Raw genomic sequence first — 21,275 nt, 5'->3', positions numbered from 1 at the left:
TAAGATCAGCAAGGATTTCACTGTTAAGCCAAGCTGGTCGCCTGCCATATTTACTATTCTTTCTACACATCGGGATGGTTTGTCCCTGTAACCACAATAAGGAGTCTTTAAAATACATCCAGCTCTCTTGGACTCCTTTCCTCCTCATGTTATTCTCCCAGGGGATCCTGCCCATTGGTTCCCGGAGGGAGTCAAAGTCTGCCTTTCTGAAGTCTAGGGTCCGTATTCTGCTGCTTTCCTTTCTTCCTTGTGTCAGGATCCTGAAGTCGACCATCTCATGGTCACTGCCTCCCAGGTTCCCATCCACTGTTGCTTCCCCTACTAATTCTTCCCAGTTTGTGAGCAGCAGGTCAAGAAGAGCTCCGCCCCTAGTTGGTTCCTCCAGCACTTGCACCAGGAAAGTGTCCCCTACAGTTTCCAAAAACTTCCTGGATTGTCTGTGCACCCCTGTATTGCTCTCCCAGCAGATATCAGGATGATTGAAGTCGCCCATGAAAACCAGGGAGTGCGATTTAGTAGCTTATGCGAGTTGCCGGAAGAAAGCCTCATCCACCTCATCCCCCTGGTCCGGTGGTCTATAGCAGACTCCCACCACGACATTACCCTTGTTGCTCACGCTTCTAAACTTAATCCAGAGACTCTCAGGTTTTTCTGCAGTTTCATACTTGAGCTCTGAGCAGTCATACTGCTCCCTTACATACAGTGCAACTCCCCCACATTTTCTGCCCTCCCTGTCCTTCCTGAACAGTTTATACCCATCCATGACAGTACTCCAGTCATGCGAGTTATCCCACCAAGTCTCTGTTATTCCAATCGCATCATAATTCCCTGACTTTGCCAGGACCTCCAGTTCTCCCTGCTTGTTTCCCAGACTTTGTGCACTTGACCATTGCTTCTGTGGGTATCTCTTTGTCCAAATAGTTGGACCAAAAGTTTCAACGTATCCATTAATTTTGGTACTTAAATTCCTGTTTAGCAAACTTGAAACACCTAGAGCCAGATTTTCCAAGGTTCAGAGAACCTAGGACTCCAGTTGACTTCAGGTTCCAAACCTCTTCAACTGGCATCCAAAACTAGGCCCTGATCCTGCATTGAGCAACATGTGGGCGGACGTCTGTGACCATGTGGAGCCTCATTAACTTCCATGCAAAACAGTGTGATTTTTTTTAACATGTATTTTTCACTTAATTTTCTAGTCTCATGGTTTGAAATTTGTATCTAATCCTGCACATTAGGCATGTAACTGAAAGTTATTGCAAGAGGTATATAGGGATGCTGTCAACGACACCATAGGCCTAACAAAAGTAAAGGGAGGCAGATGGTGATTTAGGCCCCAAAAGCCTCTTCCTTCTCTCCAGGAAGAGATGAGGCAGGAGCACAAAGGAGAGGAAGCATCATCTCTGCTGAATGATCCTCCTTCTCTGGGAGTATTCACTTCTGCTGCGTCAAGGCTCTTAGGCCTGGTCTACAATTAAATTTTAGGTCAACCTAGCTACGTCACACAGGGCAGGTCTGCACTATGAGGTCACGTAGACGTAAGTTCTGCAACTCCAGCTATGTGAATAATGTAGCTGGAGTCTACCTTAGGTCAACTTATTGCAGTGTCTACACCACGCTGGGTCAACGGAAGAAACTCTTCTGTCGACTTACCTTCTGCTTCTCGTTCCAGTGGAGTATCTGAGTCGATGGGAGAGCAATCGGCTGTTGATTTTTTAGCGGGTCTTCACTAGATCCACTAAATTGACCCCCGGTGGATCGATTGCTGCAGCATCGATCCACCCTCAAGTGGAGACAAGCCCTCAGAATATGAAGAATTCAAACTCCTGAGCTCCATATTTAAGCTGACCTAAACCCCAGAGTAGATTATCTGTCAACCTAGCTACTGCTGCTCTGAGAGGTGGAAAAAAACCCTTCTGTTACTGTAGAAAGCATCTGTGGTACAGCACTGCGACAGCACAGGCTGCTGTAGAACCAGTAACCTAGACCTAGCCTTAGATTCAGAGATTCCAAAGCCAGAAGGGATCATTGTGATCCTCTGTCTGACCTCCTGTATAACACCGGCCATAGAACTTCCCCAAAATAATTCCTAGAGCACATCTTTTAGAAAAACATCCAGCCTTGCTTTAAAATTTTTTCCTGAGGTGGAGGATCCACCATAACCCATGGAAAATTATTTCAGTGGTTAATTACCCTCACTGTTAAAAATGTATGCCTTATTTCCAGTCTGCAATTGTCTAGCTTCGGCTTCCAACCAGCGTATCCTGTTATGTTTGTCTGCTAGATTGAAGAGCCTGTTATTAAATATTTGTTCTATTGTGTAGGCTAATGCATCATGCTAATACATCATGACCCTTTCATGAGGAGAGTACTTCTACAAAGTCTACCAGATTTTACCTGTGTTTAGTTCAAAATTGTACAAAGTCCTTTCTTGTGCCATTATTATTTATCACCGTTTCATTGATAGAAAAACACAAGGAGTCTTGCTTTGTTGTCTAAATTTGATATTGAAAGACCTATTGATATTGAGAGATCTACTGGTCCGATCGCAGGTCTGGGAGCAAGGAGTCGGAGTTAAAATCCTGGGTCTGCCATTGACTCCTCAGACTTTGGTTAAATCACATAAGCTTTCACATTGGAATACCCAGTTACCCAATAAGGTGGCCAACAAGCAAGTGGTACTCCAAAGCTCCATAAACTGCTGCTGCTATGGACCATGTTTTGCATGTTCCATGGCAAGTCATCAGGCATAACAGACCTAAATTCTGTGACAATGTCCCTTGATTCTGCAGTATTCTGGTATGCCTGCGGGGAATTCTATGGCACCTTCATTTAAATTACTGACAAACCTATAGTATTTAATGTAAACCTAAAAATAAATAATACAATCAGTACAGTAGCCCCTCTTTTTATTCTGTTTTAAATATATCTTACACTTCCGACCTTTGAGGGAGGCTATGATTGTGAGCTATACATATTTACTGGATATTTCTTCTCAAATTATAGAGTGAAATACCCTGTTGACATTTAAATTACTATCTTCAGGTTTCAGTTAGTAGTCTATTGGGATGAATGGGCAGTTCACACCTCTCAAAAACATTGGTTCCGGCTGTGCAGCCCGTCTGCATTGTTTGCATTTGGTTTCCATTTCAAGATTTAAAAAAGTTTAAGAAGCTTTGATGCAGCACAATTGTTCATCAAAGTGTGGATTTTGAGGCAAATTCTGATGAATCAAGGAGTATAAGTGGCTTCTAGGTAGGGAAAGTGATTGTCTCCTCCATAGATGATACATAAACTGACAAAAGCTGTTTTGACATTAGCAGATTTCTTTCCCACATCCGTGCATTAGGTTTACAGATTCCCAATGGCAGTGCTTAACTGCTAAGACAAAGGGAAAAAATTGCCAACATCTAATTCAATTGGACCATCCCAACTTATTGTAACATACTGCTGTTGATGCCAGCATCATTGCAGAGTATATCTTTATGTACTGGTGACATTGATAGCGATTGGGCAACCTGTCCTGTTTGTTGGGAAAGGAGGATGCAAGAGATTTATTTGCAGCTTAGCTCTCTCCATCACTAAAGCGGTCATCTGTTTTCCTAGTTAAGTCAGCACAGGGAGCATGTATGGACATATTGCTACTGCAGCAAATCTGTTGACATGTAATTCATCTATACGCACAGTTTACAAAGGCAAAAGCCGCTGCTCTTCTGCTCAGAGATGATATTAAGTTCTAAATAATGGAGGAGTAAGAAGGCATGGAACTGACCATAACACAGACAAGCTTGCAGATGTGATTCTTGTTCCCACTATTTAGCTTAATTCGAAGGGTATGACTAATTTACATAGTATAGGTCACGTTTTGTTCCTTTTTGTAAGTAAGTTGATTTAAGCATAGGGGCCATTGGAAGGGGTTGGACTAGAAAAGCTAATACGCATTTTTATTTTATATGATTATTTTATTTGCACTGTGTCAGGGTGATGGGTCTGGTAGGTAATTTGGATATATAAAGTATTCCTAGAGCCAAACTTATCCCTGGGGTAAAAACCTTGAGGTAAATGTGGTCTTGTCTGTCTTGAGTATCTTTTCCCTTTAAAGGATATGTATGACTCTACCCCTTGCACTGAGGGACATCTTGGAAAGTTAGGAAAGGTGGTTTGTCAGAGCTCTGCACTGACTGCAGTATGACCTGTGAGTTACTGATCCATTTGCTAGTTAATTTTACTAAAACAGGTACCCTGCCACGTAATTAGAGATGCTCAGTTCCCTTGATGGGGCTGCTATTTCCAGACCATGAGAACTCATTCTGTGCTTTTGGTAACTGTAGTGTTGCTTATTGCTATCCATTGGGGTTGCCATCACGTCTGATGCTAATTACAGGCCCTGCAATTGCAGCAGGCTTCTGGGAAGGGAGGGTGTAAAGGAGTGGGAGGTCTCCATGTGCACATGCCTTTTTAAGGCCAGACCCAATCTGTCTCTTTTGTTTTAGACAACCAGGAAAAAAGCCTGTTTGTGCTTCTGGATGTCTTTGGGAAGAAAGGAAGCTGTAAACAAGACAACTTTGAAAAATGCAAATAATCCAGATCCACTGGATTGTGTTCTGTATTTCAGACCAGAGGCTGAGCCTTGAAAACATGACTCTTGTGGCTATTCGTGCAGTCCTGAGTACTGCCACAGAAAGAACTGGTTACGCTCAGAGGAGAAACACATCAGCAGCAGGGAAGCATGTACTAAGGACTGAAATGAATTTGCAGCCAAAGGATCAACATCATGAATAGATACACTACTATCAAACAGCTTGGTGATGGGACATATGGGTCCGTCCTCCTAGGGAGAAGCATTGACTCTGGGGAGCTAATTGCCATTAAAAAGTGAGTCACTTTATTCCTTGATGTAATAGTATTACACTGATATATATCCAACTAATATACATCATGTGTTCAGTGTATATACAATTGGTTTTGTAACAAGGTCTGAGAATATACAATTCTGCATCTTAATTCTCAGCCACTAAATATGGGACATAAAATGAATGGTCTGATCACCCAGTGACAGTTATTGTACTGAGGAGTGAACTGATTAGGTCACCTTTGTCTGTTACTTATGTCCCATTGTAATACACAGCCCTCACATTTCACTCAAATTGTTTGAGAGGCCTACTTAATTTCCAGTGCCTCACTTAACAGCTTCAGAGACCACTTAGTTAGTTTTTAAATGGCCCACCTGTCTAAGGCCTGATCTATACTTAAAATGTAAATTGACATAACTGCGTTGCTTATGAGTGTGTAAAATCCACACCTGTGAGTGCCAGAGCTATGCCAACGTAACCCTTGGTGTAGATGCAGCTAAGGTGATGAAAGAATGCTTCCATCAGTCTAGCTACCACTGCTCAGCGAGATGGATTACCTAGAGTGATGGGGAAAACCCCCTTCCGTTGCCATAGGAAGCATCTACACTACCGCTCTACAATAGCATAGCAGGTCAGCTGTGCTATTCTCATGGCCGTTGCAAGGATCGTGAGCAAAGATTCATGCTAGCGAAAAGCAGAGTTACTACTGCAAATCTGTCATGGGAATAGATGCAGGCAAAAAGAGCATCTTGTGATTAAATCAGGTATTTGAAAGTATGTCTACACATGGTTTTCTAATAGATTACATTATCTATGTTGAGTGAAATGGCACTTGTAGACACTCCCCAAATGTTTGTGCCAGTCAAAACTAGCCTTTACTAATGTGTTAGAGTATATCTACGCTACGGAGACTATAATGGCATAACTATGGTGGTGTAACTATACCAGCATAATCCCTTAATTTTGACACAGCCTATACAGATGGTAGGGTTTGTGCCCTCAGTGTAGGAATACCACCTCCCTGAACAACGGCCAGTAGATGTATTTTGCCCTTGACATAGCTGTGTCTACACTAGCGGGCTAGGTTGGTCATAGCTATGTCAGTCGGGTGTATATTTTTCATACACGCAACCGAAGTAGCTAAGTCAACCTAACTTCTAAGTGTAAGCCAAACCTTTGTTTCCTCAGGTGAATTGGCAAACCCTCAGGTGTACACAAACCCTTGAAAGGGTAAGACTCAAATGAATTTACCTCAACCCTCCCTCTCCCCCCACACCCACCTCCCAATATCATAAATGCTTTGTTTCCTGTTTCAAGAGGGGGTGTGTGTGTGTGTTTTCTCTCTAACAGATGGAAACATTCTGTCCTGAACATTAGCCCTTATTGTTGCTGCTTGGGTGTCAAGACAATTCATCTGGAAAACATTTCTTACTGTTTCCATAGCAGAACAATCCAATCATATAGACTCACTGCGCCAAATTCTTGGTATAACCGTGAAGTAACTGTTTTTTGACAAAGGAGTTACTCCGTATTGACACACTGGTGTAAGTCTGGTAACTGAGGGCAGAACTTGGCCCCATGTTCACAAAGCTCCTATTGACTTTGAGAGTTTGTGCGGAGCAGGCTTCTGGTTCTGGGTCAGATGTTTTGTTGCTTGTAGAACAGTGGTTCTCAACCGGGGGTCCCTGAGCCCTTTCAAGAGGGCCATGGGGCCCTGTGGCCAAAACTTAGAGCCACAGCTCCAGCATCCCCGGGGACCCCCATGGGGCTGAAGCTGGGAGCAGCAGGTCTGAATCTGGGGCCCTAAGCCCTGGTGCTCCCCATGGGGCAGAAGCCCTGAGTCCCTGGGCAGAGTTGGGGGAGGGGGAAAGGAGAGTGTTGCCCCCCGAAACTGCAGCAGTTTCCCCTCGCCCCCCCCACCAGGTCAGAAGAGGGAAGCTAGATCCAGGGAGTGCAGGGTGGCTGTTGCTCTGGCTGGTGCTATGGAGCAGGCAGTCGCAGCATTCTCTTGTCTCCTGGTGCCCAGGGTTGAAGCTGCTCCTCAGCTCCCAGACCCCTTTGCTCATGCTGAGGCAGCCGGTAAGAGCCGCCTGGGTGTGGGGACCTAGCTCTGTGGCTGTCAGAGCTCTCCAGGAGCCAGGACCTCTCTCAGCACACAGTCCCTAGCTACCTCTCCCTGCACCCTACGCTGTTTTCAAACTTTTTGTGCTATGCACCGCCCCCCCACACACACACGCACCTTTTGTGAGTTATGATTTTTGGTTGCGCCTCCTCAACCCAGACAGGTTGGGTGGCTTCCTGAGATGAATCAGGGTGGTGGAGGTGGTACTCCCTCTGTGGACCCCACCATGCGTAGCTGGCTCAGGCCCTGCTGGCCCCTGCACCCCCCACCCCCAAAATAGAAGTCAAACTACATCTTATGCTCAAGGTCCCTGCCCCGAGGGCCCTACCCCCCACCCCTGCTGGGCCCTACAGCTTTTATAGCATGTGGGGCGGAGGGCTCGGAAAGAAAAAGGCTGAGAACCTCTGTTGTAAAAGACCAATCCACTACTTTAATAATAATAATAATTTAAAAAAAAAAGAGTTGCAGCATAGACACAGCCGGAGGTTTTCACGGTGCTTGTCTAGCCATGTTAAAGACTGCTGATGCTGTGTTTTCACTCGGGGAAGAAAGGTGTATTTTTAAATGCGTTAAACTAACCCATTTTACATTCTAGTGTAAACACATGGTAGCTCTACCTAGGGGTTTACCTCAACCAGCTAATGCGGATTAAAACTACAGCTGTCTTGTCTTCACTACAGTATAACCTAGATTAGTTAATAAGGGTTAGAAGCAATGTTGGACGGCTGTTTTCCACCATTGTTGTAGCCACCACAGCTGTAGCATGGTTTCCACGTCCAACTTGTGCAGTGTGCTTTTTGCTATCCAAAACCTTGCTAGCAACCACTTCCCTTTGAGGTTTCATCATAATGCCAAACAGATCCTGTGGAACAAACCAGCGCCGTAGAAGTGATAGCCAAAAGCATGGCATCTTCAGGCCTGGTGCAGTCACTGCAAAACAAAACAAAAACCAATTGGAATGATTTTTTTTAAAATATCAAAATACCAAGGTCATTTCCAAGTTGAAAAACGCTTGCAGTAGCAGTTAGTGATTCTGTATTGAGGTGGGACAAAGCTCTTGTGCGCACACACTATCTACTATGGAAATTAACTGCATTTTAAAGAAATGAGCATGCTTTACTTAGGTGGTGCATAACACACTATGTTTACACAGTTGTAACATGATAAATACTATTACAGGTTGGAAGTAAAGAGAGACCCATCTCTATGAAACTGGCTGTGTTAGAGGAATGTTGTTTAATAGGTCGGGGAGAGAGGCCAAAGTGGACAGGAAAACAGGTCTCAGTTGGTGAAGTTAGTGGGGGAGAGAATCTTTTCAGGGGAGGGGGCAATTAAAAAGGGTGGAGGAAACCTGGATGCTGAAAAGTGAAGGAATTGAGGAATAGAAGAAGGGAAAGGCATAGAAGGCACAAGAAGAAATCAAGGTGCAGAAAAGGAGGAAATAGCAAGGGAAAGAAGGAACAAAAATAGACCTAGTTATACAAGTATGTTGTTTTTGTTTTTTTTTTAATAAAGAACAGGAGTACTTGTGGCACCTTAGAGACTAACAAATTTATTTGAGCATAAGCTTTCGTGGGCTACAGCCCACTTCATCGGATGCATAGAATGGAACGTATAGTAAGAAGAGTTATATACGTACAGAGAACATGAAAAGGTGGAAGTAGCCGTACCAACTGTAAGAGGCTAATTAATTAAGATGAGCTATTATCAGAAAAACTTTTGTAGTGATAATCAAGGTGGCCCATTTAGACAGTTGACAAGAAGGTGTGAGGATACTTCACATGTTGAATCTATTTCCTCATGTTTAATGCCCAGCCACTCCCAGTCTCTATTCAAACCCAAGTTAATGATATCTAGTTTGCATCTTAATTCAAGTTCAGCAGTTTCTCGTTGGAGTCTGTTTTTGAAGCTTTTCTGTTGCAAAATTGCCACCTTTAAGTCTGTTACTGAGTGACCAGAGAGGCTGTAGATGAATACCTAACTCCCATATAGCACCCTTCATCTATACCAGTGGTTCTGAAAGCCGGTCCGCCGCTTGTTCAGGGAAAGCCCCTGGCAGGCCAGGCCGGTTTGTTTACCTGCCGCATCCACAGGTTCGGCCGATCGCGGCTCCCACTGGCCACGGTTCGCCTCTCTAGGTCAATGGGGGCTGCGGGAAGCGGCGCAGGCCGAGGGATGTGCTGGCCGCCCTTCCCGCAGCCCCCATTGGCCTGGAGCAGCGAACTGCGGCCAGTGGGAGCCGCGATCGGCCGAACCTGCGGATGTGGCAGGTAAACAAACCGGCCCGGCCCGCCAGGAGCTTTCCCTGAACAAGCGGCGGACCAGCTTTGAGAACCACTGATCTAGAGTTTTTATAATTTATACTCAGGTAAAGGAGAAAATCCCTGGAAATATTCATTTTTAGGAGGGGGTTCATGAGACTTGACATTTTAGTGAAAGGGGTTCATGGGTTGTTAAAGTTTGGGAACCACTGATCTAGAGATGTAAAGTGCTTTCTCAGATGGAGAAACTGAGGTGCAGAGACTTATGGAGCTCAGACTATAATGGCACTGACTGCTATATTTCTTCCCCCTCTCCCCACCCCCCATCCCCCCGCTTCCACAGGATGAAGAGAAAGTTCTACTCTTGGGAGGAATGCATGAATCTTCGAGAGGTTAAGGTATTTGTTAAGGATTGTTACTTTTCAACCCAGCGTTTACAAGGCCTTTTACATTCGAACAGTTCTTTCTGGTGTTTCTAGGTAACAGACCCATTCCAGCTGTCTTGCGAAGAGCATCATTAGCGGTCCCTGCAGTAAGAGCTGTGGAGTACCATATATACTCGTTCGTTACCCGTTCATTTATAAGTCGACCTCGCAAGATGGATAGGTAAAAATAGTAAAAACTGTATGACCCTTTCAGAAGCCGACCCTATTTTTCAGGGGTTGGCAAACTTTGGCTCCCAGCCCATCAGGGTAAGATGCTGGTGGGTCAGGATGTTTTGTTTACCTGGAGCGTCTGCAGGCATGGAGCACCTCAGTTCCCTGTCGCCATGGTTCTCCGTTCCCAGCCAATGGGAGCTGCAGGAAGTGACTTCCCAGATGCTCCAGGTAAACAAAACTACAATGTATTAGATATTCAATGATTTCATAGAGTTTAAAATAATCATCAAATTTTGGAGTAGACCCGTTTATAAGCAACCCCTGCTCTTTGATGCATCACTTTTTTACCAAAAATATTCTGGTTATGAACGAGTATATACAGTATGTTCATGGTAGCTTTGCCGTTTCCTCATTCTTCCTTAACACTATCACATGCTGTTTTGCAGTCATGTAAAAAACTATTGATTGTAGACTGCTGGTGCCAGATTGTAGATGGTGTGGAGCGGGCTCCTGCCAGGATACCTGCAGTCAGCAGCAGCCCAAGGGAGCAGATAGCTATCTGAATTCTGGCTGTTCCTATGGCAGGGCTGCACTGCAAGAACTCTTAACAGGAGCTGGGAGTAGCATTGTAGTATGGATTTTAAGGCTTATGTATATATGGCCTTCATTACCAACCGCATCTGTACATACGCTCCTTTCCACGCAGGGTAGTCCTGTTTCCGGATAATTAGACCAGAGACACAAACAATAAGTGTGAGGTGTTCCTTAACTTCCCACTGTTGCTACCACTAGTTCAGCTCCAACAGCAGTAGTGTCAGTGGGAGCACAAGTGTAGAAAACTTTAATCACTTCTCTTCTAACCCTGCTTAAAGCAGGATTTGTCTATGCTGTTGCTACCACTGGTTATTGAAAAGGTGGGAAATTTTAGAGGGAAAAGACCTACAGGTGAATTGGACTGAGTTCATGCCAAAATCTCCTCTTGCTTCTAGCAGAATAGGCACAAGTAGAGTGGATGGTCCTCCATTGAGAAGATGCAGCCCATCAGATGTGTAACAGTGAGCCAGTTGGGTGTGTCTAACTGCAAGCTAAGCACAATTAAAAGCTAATATGTTGGCACAAATCAGCCTGGACACCTAACTCGGACCACTTGCAAATGTATATGTGAATTGCTTTCTTTGGAAATCTGGTCTTTAAAGCTACCTTCTGCTTAAACAATTAAACAGCATATAAGTTTAGCTTGTACAACAAGGGCTTCAAGGTAAGTGAAATGGAATACTTCCTTATAACAGTGTGTTACATTCTTTTGTATTTTGTGCTTCTAGTCTTTGAAGAAATTAAACCATGCCAATATAGTAAAACTGAAAGAAGTTATCAGGGAAAATGATCATCTTTATTTTGTGTTTGAATACATGAAGGAAAATCTTTACCAATTGATGAAAGAAAGGTATGTAAGTTACATCATTAACACCATTCCTAATATAAACTTAACTATAAAGGTAGTGAGTTCGTTTCTTAGCGGTCTTTGACATCCATATCTTTTAAAGGTTGCAGTTATATTTAGCCTCCAAACACAATCTTATTTTAAAGTTGTATATTACAGAAGAAAATGTGGCCCTTGCTTTATTTTGGTGACTAGCTACATCAGGGATTTTTGCATCAATGTAACTATATCTGATGCAAACCCCCAGTGTGCTCACATTGCACCAGTGTAAAGCAAAGCAAGTCACATTAGTATAAGCCCCTTTTCATATGGATGCAGCTCATCTGTACTAGGGATTTTCATTGGTATAGCAAAACCAGTGTAAAACTCCCTCATGTGGACAAGCCCTTAGAGTTCAGCTGATAGGTCAGGCTTTCATAAAGTGAAGACAAAGGTCTAGAACATATTTGTCTCTTTGAATGTACAGGTACTGTGATTGCATACACAAACTAGGCATTTGTGCATACACAAATGGATATTTAGATACCAAAATGTTATTTTGGTTGTACATGTGGCCAATATGCATGCACAGGTGTGGTCAGGTGCACTAAATCAGATGGACAAATGTGTTTTAGACCTTAGGTCTTTATTGCATGAAGTTCTGAACTTCAAGAAAATGAGTACTTGTTTTACAATACTGTCATAGGCTACCCTCTTGGGGCTCCTCTCTCTGATGTCCTTTCCTGAATGCTGACATATCTGTAGAACTGGTTTGGGGGTAGTCCTCTAGCTGTATGTTTTAGAGACAGCACTCTCTTCTGGGGGCATAAAACAATCCGATTGAAACAGGGAAACAAAATAATCCTCTTGCTTTCAAAATGGTCCACTGCTGTTCTATGTGAGACAAAAGGTGAGTAGTCTCAGATGGTTGGGAACCCAGATCCCCTTCAGCGTGTCCATAGGCCAGCCCAACCACCCTAGGTGCTAAAGAATACAGCAGAGCAAAGAAGACAGCTCTACTTCTTCAGAGGCTCTTCAGTAGCTTTGCTGATAAGCCACCTGTGCTCTGTGGTCTAGCTCAGCTTACATCAAATTGCCACCCTGCACTGGGCTTGGATCCTCCCTTTTAGGATCCTGCCCATCTCCAAGGTTGGCAGGCCTTACAGGTGTGTTGGGTTGTGGCTGATTGTGCTCCGAAGAGCTCTTTATCCTCTTCCTGACTGGGATGGGGACCTGCCCCACCACGAATACAAATTATTCCTATATGGTATCTCAAAACATTTTTTAGCAAGGGTCATGGATGCTACATACTCATGGAAACAAAAGGGCATGAGACTGAATTGCACATGTGCATTCAGGGATGTTATAGTGCAGAAAATATTTCATGGTAGAAATCCTGCAAAATGATTAAGAATTTTAAACATAAACCTGTTAAACTCTAATGATTTCTTTAAACCTAAGCTAAAACTCAATTTTTACACATTGGCGGGGAGAGAGAAGAAACTCAACTCAATTCCACTACAGTTTAAAAGGAAAGTCCTGACTAGTTGCTGACCTCACTTTTAAAATATGGGATGGGCTGAATGAGTTTAAGGGAGGGATCAAGCACAGGGAGTTAAAGAATGTCCAGGCCTCTCGTTTCACTGGTGGTCGGCTCTTTCCAGTGAATCCTGTCACTGAGCTCTTCAAGGCCACTGCCCTGCCTACTGAGATGCCGTGGGGCTGTAGGTGCTTATCACTTAGCCCATGGGTCTAGATCTTCCTTTCCTCAATAGCAAGGGCTATTCCTAAACCTGCTGCCCTGGCAGATCCTCTTAGAGGCAATTGCAAGGGGGACTGCTCTGATATCAACAGCAGTAAGGAGGATTACCTTCATGAAGCCAGAAAAGACCATAAAGAGGAGCCCCATACCAAGTAAAGCTTAAAGTAAAATGTCTGATCTCACATATGACAGAAGTGAGCTCATCGGGAAAAGAACAGTGAAAAGTGTTCTACTGAGATGGGCTGTCTCTGAATCCTTGCAGTGTTGTGGGATGTGCCTGAAGCATTCTTCTTTGTTTTAAGTCTTACATCATGTTGTTCAATTTATTGACTAGCTTTTTTTACTTGCAGCGTTCCATATCAAATGTAGCTTAAATACCCCAGGATATGGCAGTGAACATAAAGACTGCACAGTTCTTGTTGAAAAGCAAAGTACACTGCTTACAATTGCTTTTCTAGCTGTTCTAACTGTTCCTTTTCCTATAGGTGCCGAAGAAATGATAAGAAACTGATGCAGTGACACAGCGAGTAACTTTTCTGTACTTTTCACTCTACAGAAACAAACTGTTTCCTGAATCTACAGTTAGGAATATTATGTATCAGATCCTGCAAGGGCTTGCATTTATCCATAAACATGGTAGGCTGTATTTTGGCTCTAAATATTTTGAACTGGAGCAAGATAGTGTCTGTTAGTTTTAAAATAAATAATAAAATTCCTCTGTTAAATGGAGTGATGGGGGCTATTAATAGGAGACGGGCTGTTCACTTTCAGGTCACGAATTCCAAGTTGGGCAAGAATGCCAGTGACCACAAATACTTATCTGCTTGGTTGCCTGTAATGTTCAACTAACGTGGCAGCTTCTCCAGCTCCTTTAATGAATAGGATTCCACATCACAAAACTACCAGCACAGCTGGCACCAATGGGCATTCTTGTTGACCATCCCAGAAAAGTCCCCAAAGATTGGGCATGGAGACTAAATTATCTTTTTGCCTCTCTCGGCGGTCGTTTTCAGGTGAGGGCTAAGGCATCTTGGTGGAACAGTGTGATAAGATTTGCACTGGTGCTATCTGTGCTATACCTGTTCTCTGGACAAAGGAGGGTTTCCACCTCCAGAGTTTATAACTTGGCATTTCTCATGACTGTTAAATTATGTAGTGTGTGTATATATGTGTGTGAAATGTATCCACACATTATTACACTTATGGTAAAATATCCCTGTGATTTAATAGCTTTGATAGCCTTAGGATAACAATAAGAACGGACTTCGTTGGCCAGCCAGCACTAATAAGATCTACCTAAGAAAACCAATTTTGAATCAAGCAATTATTTCTTTTAATTTTAGAGTTTACTCTTAACGTTCCCTATGCATTGTAATACTGTCTTGTAAGTATATTAAAATGATAACAGTGGGTTTCAATCCTGCAAACCCTCCACAGGCAGAACACCCATAAGTGGAGCTATTTGTGGGTGAAGGACTTACAGGATCACAGTCCCAATGGGACAAAATGGCTTATAGAAAATAGCGAGTTAGTTTGAAAGGATCTATCTTTTTTTTTTTTTTAATTTTTTTAATGAGATTACAAGTTTGATTGCTAACAATAATAGTGCTGATATAATATACTTGGAGTTCTGTAAGGCATTTGACTTGGTACCACACAAAATTTTGATTAAAAAACTAGAATGGTATAAAATTAACAAGGCACACAGTAAATGGATTAAAAACTGGCTAAGTGTAATTGTAAATGGGGAATCCTCATCCAATGGAAGTGTTCCCAGTGAGATCCTGCAGGGATCAGTTCTTGTGCCTATGATGTTTAACTTTTGTAATCAATGACATGGAAGAAAACATAAAATCATCACTGATAAAGTTTACAGATGACCCAAAAATTGGGAGAATGGTAAATAATGAAGAGGATGGTCACTGATTTATCAAGTGATCCAGATCGCTTTGAAACTGGTCTTAAGCAAACAATATGCATTTTAATATGGCTAAACATAAATGTTTAGCTGTTAGGGGGCTTATTCCTTCACCCACTTACTTCCCTGGTCCTTCTCGCATGAACAGAGAGCAACAATACCCGAAGTCCAAAGGTGCAAACAATTCGATGTTTATTGGGGTGAACTTCCAGCAAGCATGATTCCAGTTTCCTTCCTTAGTATCCTCCTTCCCAGCTCTGACACCACAGAGCCTTACACCTGTGTCCCTGTTCCCATTCCTACCCTTAGCCAAACATGATTCCAACTTCCTTACTCCCATTCCCTGTTCCCATTTCCCCCTTTAGCAAAACATGATTCCAATTTTCTTACCCCCATTCCCTGTTCCCATCTCCCCCTTTAGCAAAACACGATTCCAATTTTCTTACCCCCATTCCCTGTTCCCATCTCACACACCCACATGCCCACCCCCACCCACACCCACACTTCCTCATTGACTACAGATTATATAGTAAAACTTGAGTTCTGCTTAGCTATACCTTAACCAATCATTTTCCTGAAATTTAACTAACCAATCCTAACATATTGTAACATGATTATGTAACCAATTATATCCCACCACCTTAATTAGTTTACACCCAGCAAAATTAATTATACAGCAGACAGGAACAATCACAGAACCAGCCAGAGATTATACAGACAAACTATAGCAAAGTGGGAACTACAATGACAAGACAACACAGAAGCGAGGATTTCACATCCCAGCTATTGATAAGTGAGTTCTTGCCAGACAGGATGCTATCAAACTAAGTTTCCTTTTACATTTTCTAGGCACTTCCCTTTCTCTGGAGGTGATAGGAACTATCAGGACAGGATTGTATTCCTAACAGCCGAATAGCACCTTATTTCAGTGTGACTAGTTTGGAATGTGAGGATGTGACTGTTCGCTTCCCAGCTTATGGCTGCCTCTGCTGCTTAGCCAAAGGCCTTAGCCTAAGAACAGGGCCTCAGACTGTCACAGTAAGAGAAGGCCCTTACACCAGCAGACAGTGATTTTGATTCTTTCTTTTATACCTCTATCACTAGCCAAGTGATAAGAATACACCTAAATTCTTAGAGTACAGGCCTTTGCAGACAGGCCTGAATATCTATATCCTAACATTAGCCATATTACACCTTTTAGGAACAAAGAATGTAGGCTATACTTACAGGATGGGGGATTCTATCCTGGGAAGAAGTGACTCTGACAAAGATTTGGGGATCATAGTGGATAATCAGCTGAACATGAACTCCCAGTGTGATATGACCAAAACCGCTAATGCAGGCCTGGCATGCATAAATAGGGGAATCTCAAGGAGAAGTAAAGGGTTATTTTACCTCTGTACTGGTCACTGGTGTAACTGCTGCTAGAAAACTGTATCCGGTTCTGGTGTCCACAATTCAAGAAGGGTGTTGATAAGTTGTAGAAGGTTTGGAGAAGAGCCACAAGAATGATTAAAGGATTAGAAAACGTGGTTTATTGTGCTGAGCTTAATCTACTTAGCTCAAGAAAAGGTTAAGGCATGAAGTGAGTACAGCCTATCTGTAGGAGGAACAAAATATTTCATAATGGGCTCTTCAGTTGAGCAGAGAAACATCTAACATAATGCAATGGCTGGAAGTTGAAGCTAGACAAATTCAGACTGGAAATAAGGCATAAATTTTAAAGGTGAGAATAATTAACCATTGGAACAAGTTACAAAGGATAGATGCTCCATCACTGACCAGTTTAGAAAAATATCCAATCTTGATTTAAAACGATCATAGAACCATAAGGTTAGAATGGACCTTGAGGGTCGTCCACTGTAAACCCCTGCCAAGATGCAAGATCATCCAAGACTGCTGGATATCCAGATTTCTTTTGAAAACCTTCAGTGAAGGAGCTTCCATGACTTCCCTGGGCAATTTACTCTATTGTCCAACTGTTCTTACAGTTAAGAAGTTTTTCCTCAGATTTCATCTAAATCTGCTATGTTGTAGTTTGAACCTATTGCCTCTTGTCCTGCCCTCCGTGGCAAGAGAACAATTTTTTTTCTCCATCTCTAGGAATGCTAGATATACTCTAGGAACTACTTTGGAGAAGTTCTCTGGTCTGTGTTATACAGGAGGACAGACTAGATGATCACAATGGACTTGGAATCTATGAAAATTACTTAACACTGATTTTACTTTTATAAAATGTGTTCCTGCTAATGGCTTTATTCTCCTCAATTCACATTAGTGCGTCTAAGACATACTCAAAGAGAACAAGAAATCTCTATCTGTCACAACAACAGAAAATCAAATATTTTAAAACCATGTTAAATGAGCTGTAGACAAATCTCTAAGTCCTCACTGGTACAACCTGGCAAAGAAAGCACAAACAAAACATCCTGAATGCATCCCGGTCCTGCATATTGTTGCTGTGCAAAATGTAACTGATCAGTTTTAGACAAACCACTAGATTTTTACGCTGATCTCCTGCACTCTGGATTGTAAATGATTTCTACCAAGACGTTGTGAATCACAGCCACAAGGAAGAGTTGGAAGATTTTGCCACAACGGAGGTAATATGGTCTTGTGGCTAACGGCATAAGCCTGCAAGTCCTGAGACCTGGGCTCTCTTTGTACTTCTGTCAAATGAGTCACAAACTCTGTCTCTCGTTTTCACCAACTGTAAAACACACACACATACTTGATGTTTTTGTATCACAGTACACCAGTATATTGATTTCTTTTTTTTTTTTTTTTCGTTTCTTTGGTGCTTATCCAGATCCCTAAGCACCTTCCAAAACTTAAAACCCACAAATCAAAATTTTCAATAGTAAACTTTAATCAGTTGTTCTAGCTTCAAGTTTGCCAGTGAATAGACTGTATCCTAAGCCATTCCATCCAACCATAACACAAAAATCCTACCTAAATCCTCCTTCAACCTCCAGCCACTCCATCTCTGAGATGACCTCCCCCCCATCTCCCCTAATGCCTGCACGAAAAGACAGATTTTCCAGCATGCCCAGAAGTTTAAGAAGTCCAGGCTCTGGCAGAGCAAGAAGGGAAGCAAATTCCATAGTGAAAGACTCCTTATGTTGAGCACTTTTCTAGCAACTGCCTTATTTGTATCCACTGTAGCTCAAGTGTCCCTTTCTACCATGGCTGGGAAGACAAACTTTTGTAAAGCGTTTAGAAATGCTTAGGGGAAGGAATTGTAGAAATATAAAGAATCATTCTTCTTTTTTTTTTTTGCTTAAATTAACCTAAGGGGAGATTTTGCTATTTAGGCCACACCTATTCAAATTAAAACAAAATAAAACTAACATTAAAATTGCACATCTTCCATTAACATTAAAGGAAGATGGGCAGGGAGTTGGCCACACTACTTTGAAAATCTCAACTTCTATGTATTTACCCTCATGGGCTGACTAAAATATGTAGACTAGCAAGGTTAAGATTATTTTAAACTGTTCTGACCTGCTGTTGGACCTGCAATAGTGGCAACTGAAGTGAAGGAATCTAAGTAGGAAAAAATAAAGACTACAAATGGGTGTTAATGCAGTGCAGACTGATGTTTAATTTGCATTGCAGGGTTCTTTCACAGAGACTTGAAACCTGAAAACCTCCTTTGCATGGGACCAGAACTTGTGAAAATAGCAGACTTTGGCTTAGCCCGAGAAATCCGATCTAGGCCTCCTTACACAGACTATGTATCTACAAGATGGTAAATGCAATGTTAATGTTTGTCTATATTTTATGAAATTACATGTCTAAAGGCATGACTTCTAGACAAGACAAAACTTTAACTTAAGTGAAGGATGATGTCATTGTTGGTCCATAAAACTAGTGCATCACATTTATTTAGCGTAACTAAAAGGCTTCAAAATGTGTAAGACAATGGATGTACTGGCAAATGACAGTAGCATAGTTGAAATGAATGGATATTACTTAATTTACTGTGCATATGAAGAATAGTCTCCAAAACCAGCAGTGGTCCGGGGCCACCACAATCACTATAGAGCTACTGAAAAGACTGTTACAGCACTCGTAGTGCTGCTCTGGTTGGGCACTGAGAAATAGCATGGGGGTGGGAAACAGCGTAAACGCAAGCAGGGAAAAGGAAGACAAAAGAATCAAGTTTAATCAATGATTCGTGCCATATGCGCACCTAATACTAACAGATGACTCCCACTCATCCTTCTAATCTTAAATCAAAAGCATCCATACTTTGTTGTCAGCTTTCTTCATCAGCCCATGTGGGTGGCTGAGGCAAAACCGAACATCTTGCCTCAGTAAAGAGGAGTTGGCCCAACACATCTCTGAACTTCCAAATTTATTTCAATCTGAGACAAAGGACCAAAGGCGGGAACACTGGGTCTTTTTCCTTGTCAGTGATGACCTAAATCTTCAGCATAGTTTGTGTTAAGTCTACTTTTTTTTTTTTTTAAATGTTCTCACTGAAAATCAACTTTAAAAAAAGCAATGAAAGTGCAAGGAAAATTGCCACACAACTTCAGTTGCTGAGAATAAATCTGTACTTTCGCAGAATGGGGCTCTATGCACAAGTGCTTGGCCCTCTCTACTCTCATTGACTTTGTGGGAATAGGGGTGCTGAGCATTACCTCACAGGTTTGGGCCTTCAGCTCTTAAAGTGCTTCATGATGTGCAGTGTCTAAGCAAAAATGGGAGTATCTGATGGGGCATTCTGGGAATATTGTTTCACTTCAAACCCTGACTCTAAAAGAGATACCGTCTTGTGCATTGTGTGGGGGTTCCTGGGAATCCTTTAAAGGATGCTTTCTGTCTCCAGAGAGGCAGAGAATGAAAAATCACGGGCTGTCCCACTTGAGGTAACGATGTTATGCAGTACTTGTTTGATTTGTGAATGCTATAAACTGCTGTTTTTATAGGTATAGGGCTCCTGAAGTTCTTCTGAGATCCACCAGCTATAGCTCTCCCATTGATATCTGGGCTGTCGGCTGTATAATGGCAGAGGTTTACACGTTAAGGCCTCTCTTCCCTGGTGCCAGTGAAATAGATACTATATTCAAGATTTGCCAAGTACTGGGGACACCAAAAAAGGTAGCTAAGTGAGATCCACGTCTTCAATGTGTATTGCTTAGTGCATCAATGATACTATGCCTAGGATATAGGATAGAATGTCTCTTTATCCTCTTCATACTTGTTGTTGCCATAGTCTAGTACTGATCTCAGAGGTGAAATAACAAAACTTGTATTATCTGGGAAGTCAACAGTTAAAAATTATACCCTTGAAAATTATGATGTTAGAAAAGACATGTCCAGAAAGGAAGAATTTTATCAGATAACAATTATTTGAAATTTCCAATGTCCTCAGGCCCTTTCTATGGAATTAGAGGCTCATTTACAGTTGGGGCACATGTCTGTTCTGGTTCAGTGGCCAGAACAAACCGGGGGGATGGACAGTCTCTTCTGCCCCCGTTTCTGGCATTGACTTGGTGTGTGATCTGTATGGCAGGTTTCCTGGTGTGTGGTTTTTCTGTTTTTGTTTTGTTGTGTTTTTTAATTGTCACAGCAGTGCTTTGAGGTTAATTAATTAAACCTGTAAAGAACTCTAAGATGGTTGATGAGAGGTACTGAAAGTGAACAGTATTGGTACTTAGACATCAGACCTCTTTATGGTTGGGTTTTTCAGTGATCAGAATACTGATTCTTTCAGAACGACTGGCCTGAAGGCTACCAACTTGCAGGTACCATGAATTTTCGCTGGCCCCAGTGTGTACCTAACAACCTAAAGACTCTAATTCCTAATGCTGGCAGTGAGGCAGTTCAGCTCATGCGAGACATGCTACAATGGGACCCCAAAAAGCGACCAACAGCTAGTCAGGTTTGTTTTCCTTTTTCTTTACTATGTCTCTGTGCAGCTGATAGTTAGTTATATTCAGTTGCGCTCTACCTTTGCTCCAGACTGTCATTAATTACCCTTGTGGCTATAAATTGGAGAGGATGTAGACAAGAGCCACAAGAATGATTAAAGGTTTAGAAAACATGCCTGATAAGACTTAAGGAGCTCAATCCGTTTAGCTTAACGAAGAGAAAGTTAAGGGGTGACTTGATCAGTCTAAACAGGACACAGAAATGTATTAACAGGATCTTTTGGTCTAGAAAACCAAGATATCTAACGAGGTCCAAAGGCTGGAAATTGTGGCTAGAGAAATTCAGGCTGGAAATAAGGTGTACCTTTTTTTTTTTTTATGATGAGAGTAATTAAACACTGGGACAATTTACGAAGGGTTGTGGTGGATTCTCAGTCACTGGCAATTTTTAAATCAAGATT

At 42.3% G+C, this 21,275-nt stretch overlaps 1 protein-coding gene across 4 annotated transcripts in view; it reads left to right on the top strand.

The window, feature by feature from the left end:
* The window catches only part of CILK1 (ciliogenesis associated kinase 1), a 53,934-nt gene that overhangs the window by 8,049 nt on the left and 24,610 nt on the right, over positions 1 to 21,275 (top strand). For 3 of the 4 annotated variants that reach the window (XM_073336255.1, XM_073336254.1, XM_073336256.1), the window contains exons 3-9: positions 4,613 to 4,872; positions 9,577 to 9,631; positions 11,155 to 11,276; positions 13,571 to 13,650; positions 18,551 to 18,683; positions 19,870 to 20,041; positions 20,658 to 20,825. In XM_073336255.1, the coding sequence (XP_073192356.1) occupies positions 4,772 to 4,872; positions 9,577 to 9,631; positions 11,155 to 11,276; positions 13,571 to 13,650; positions 18,551 to 18,683; positions 19,870 to 20,041; positions 20,658 to 20,825 (831 nt within the window). In that variant the 5' untranslated portion in view covers positions 4,613 to 4,771. Of the gene's footprint in view, positions 1 to 4,612; positions 4,873 to 9,576; positions 9,632 to 11,154; positions 11,277 to 13,499; positions 13,651 to 18,550; positions 18,684 to 19,869; positions 20,042 to 20,657; positions 20,826 to 21,275 lie in introns of those variants that run through there. The other variant, XM_073336257.1, reaches the window with a different exon arrangement.

The sequence above is a fragment of the Lepidochelys kempii genome, chromosome 3, assembly GCF_965140265.1.
Source record: "Lepidochelys kempii isolate rLepKem1 chromosome 3, rLepKem1.hap2, whole genome shotgun sequence".
Classification (NCBI taxonomy): Eukaryota; Metazoa; Chordata; order Testudines; family Cheloniidae; genus Lepidochelys; species Lepidochelys kempii.
Note: the sequence above shows the minus strand (reverse complement) of the source record. Positions and strands in the feature narration are given on the sequence as shown.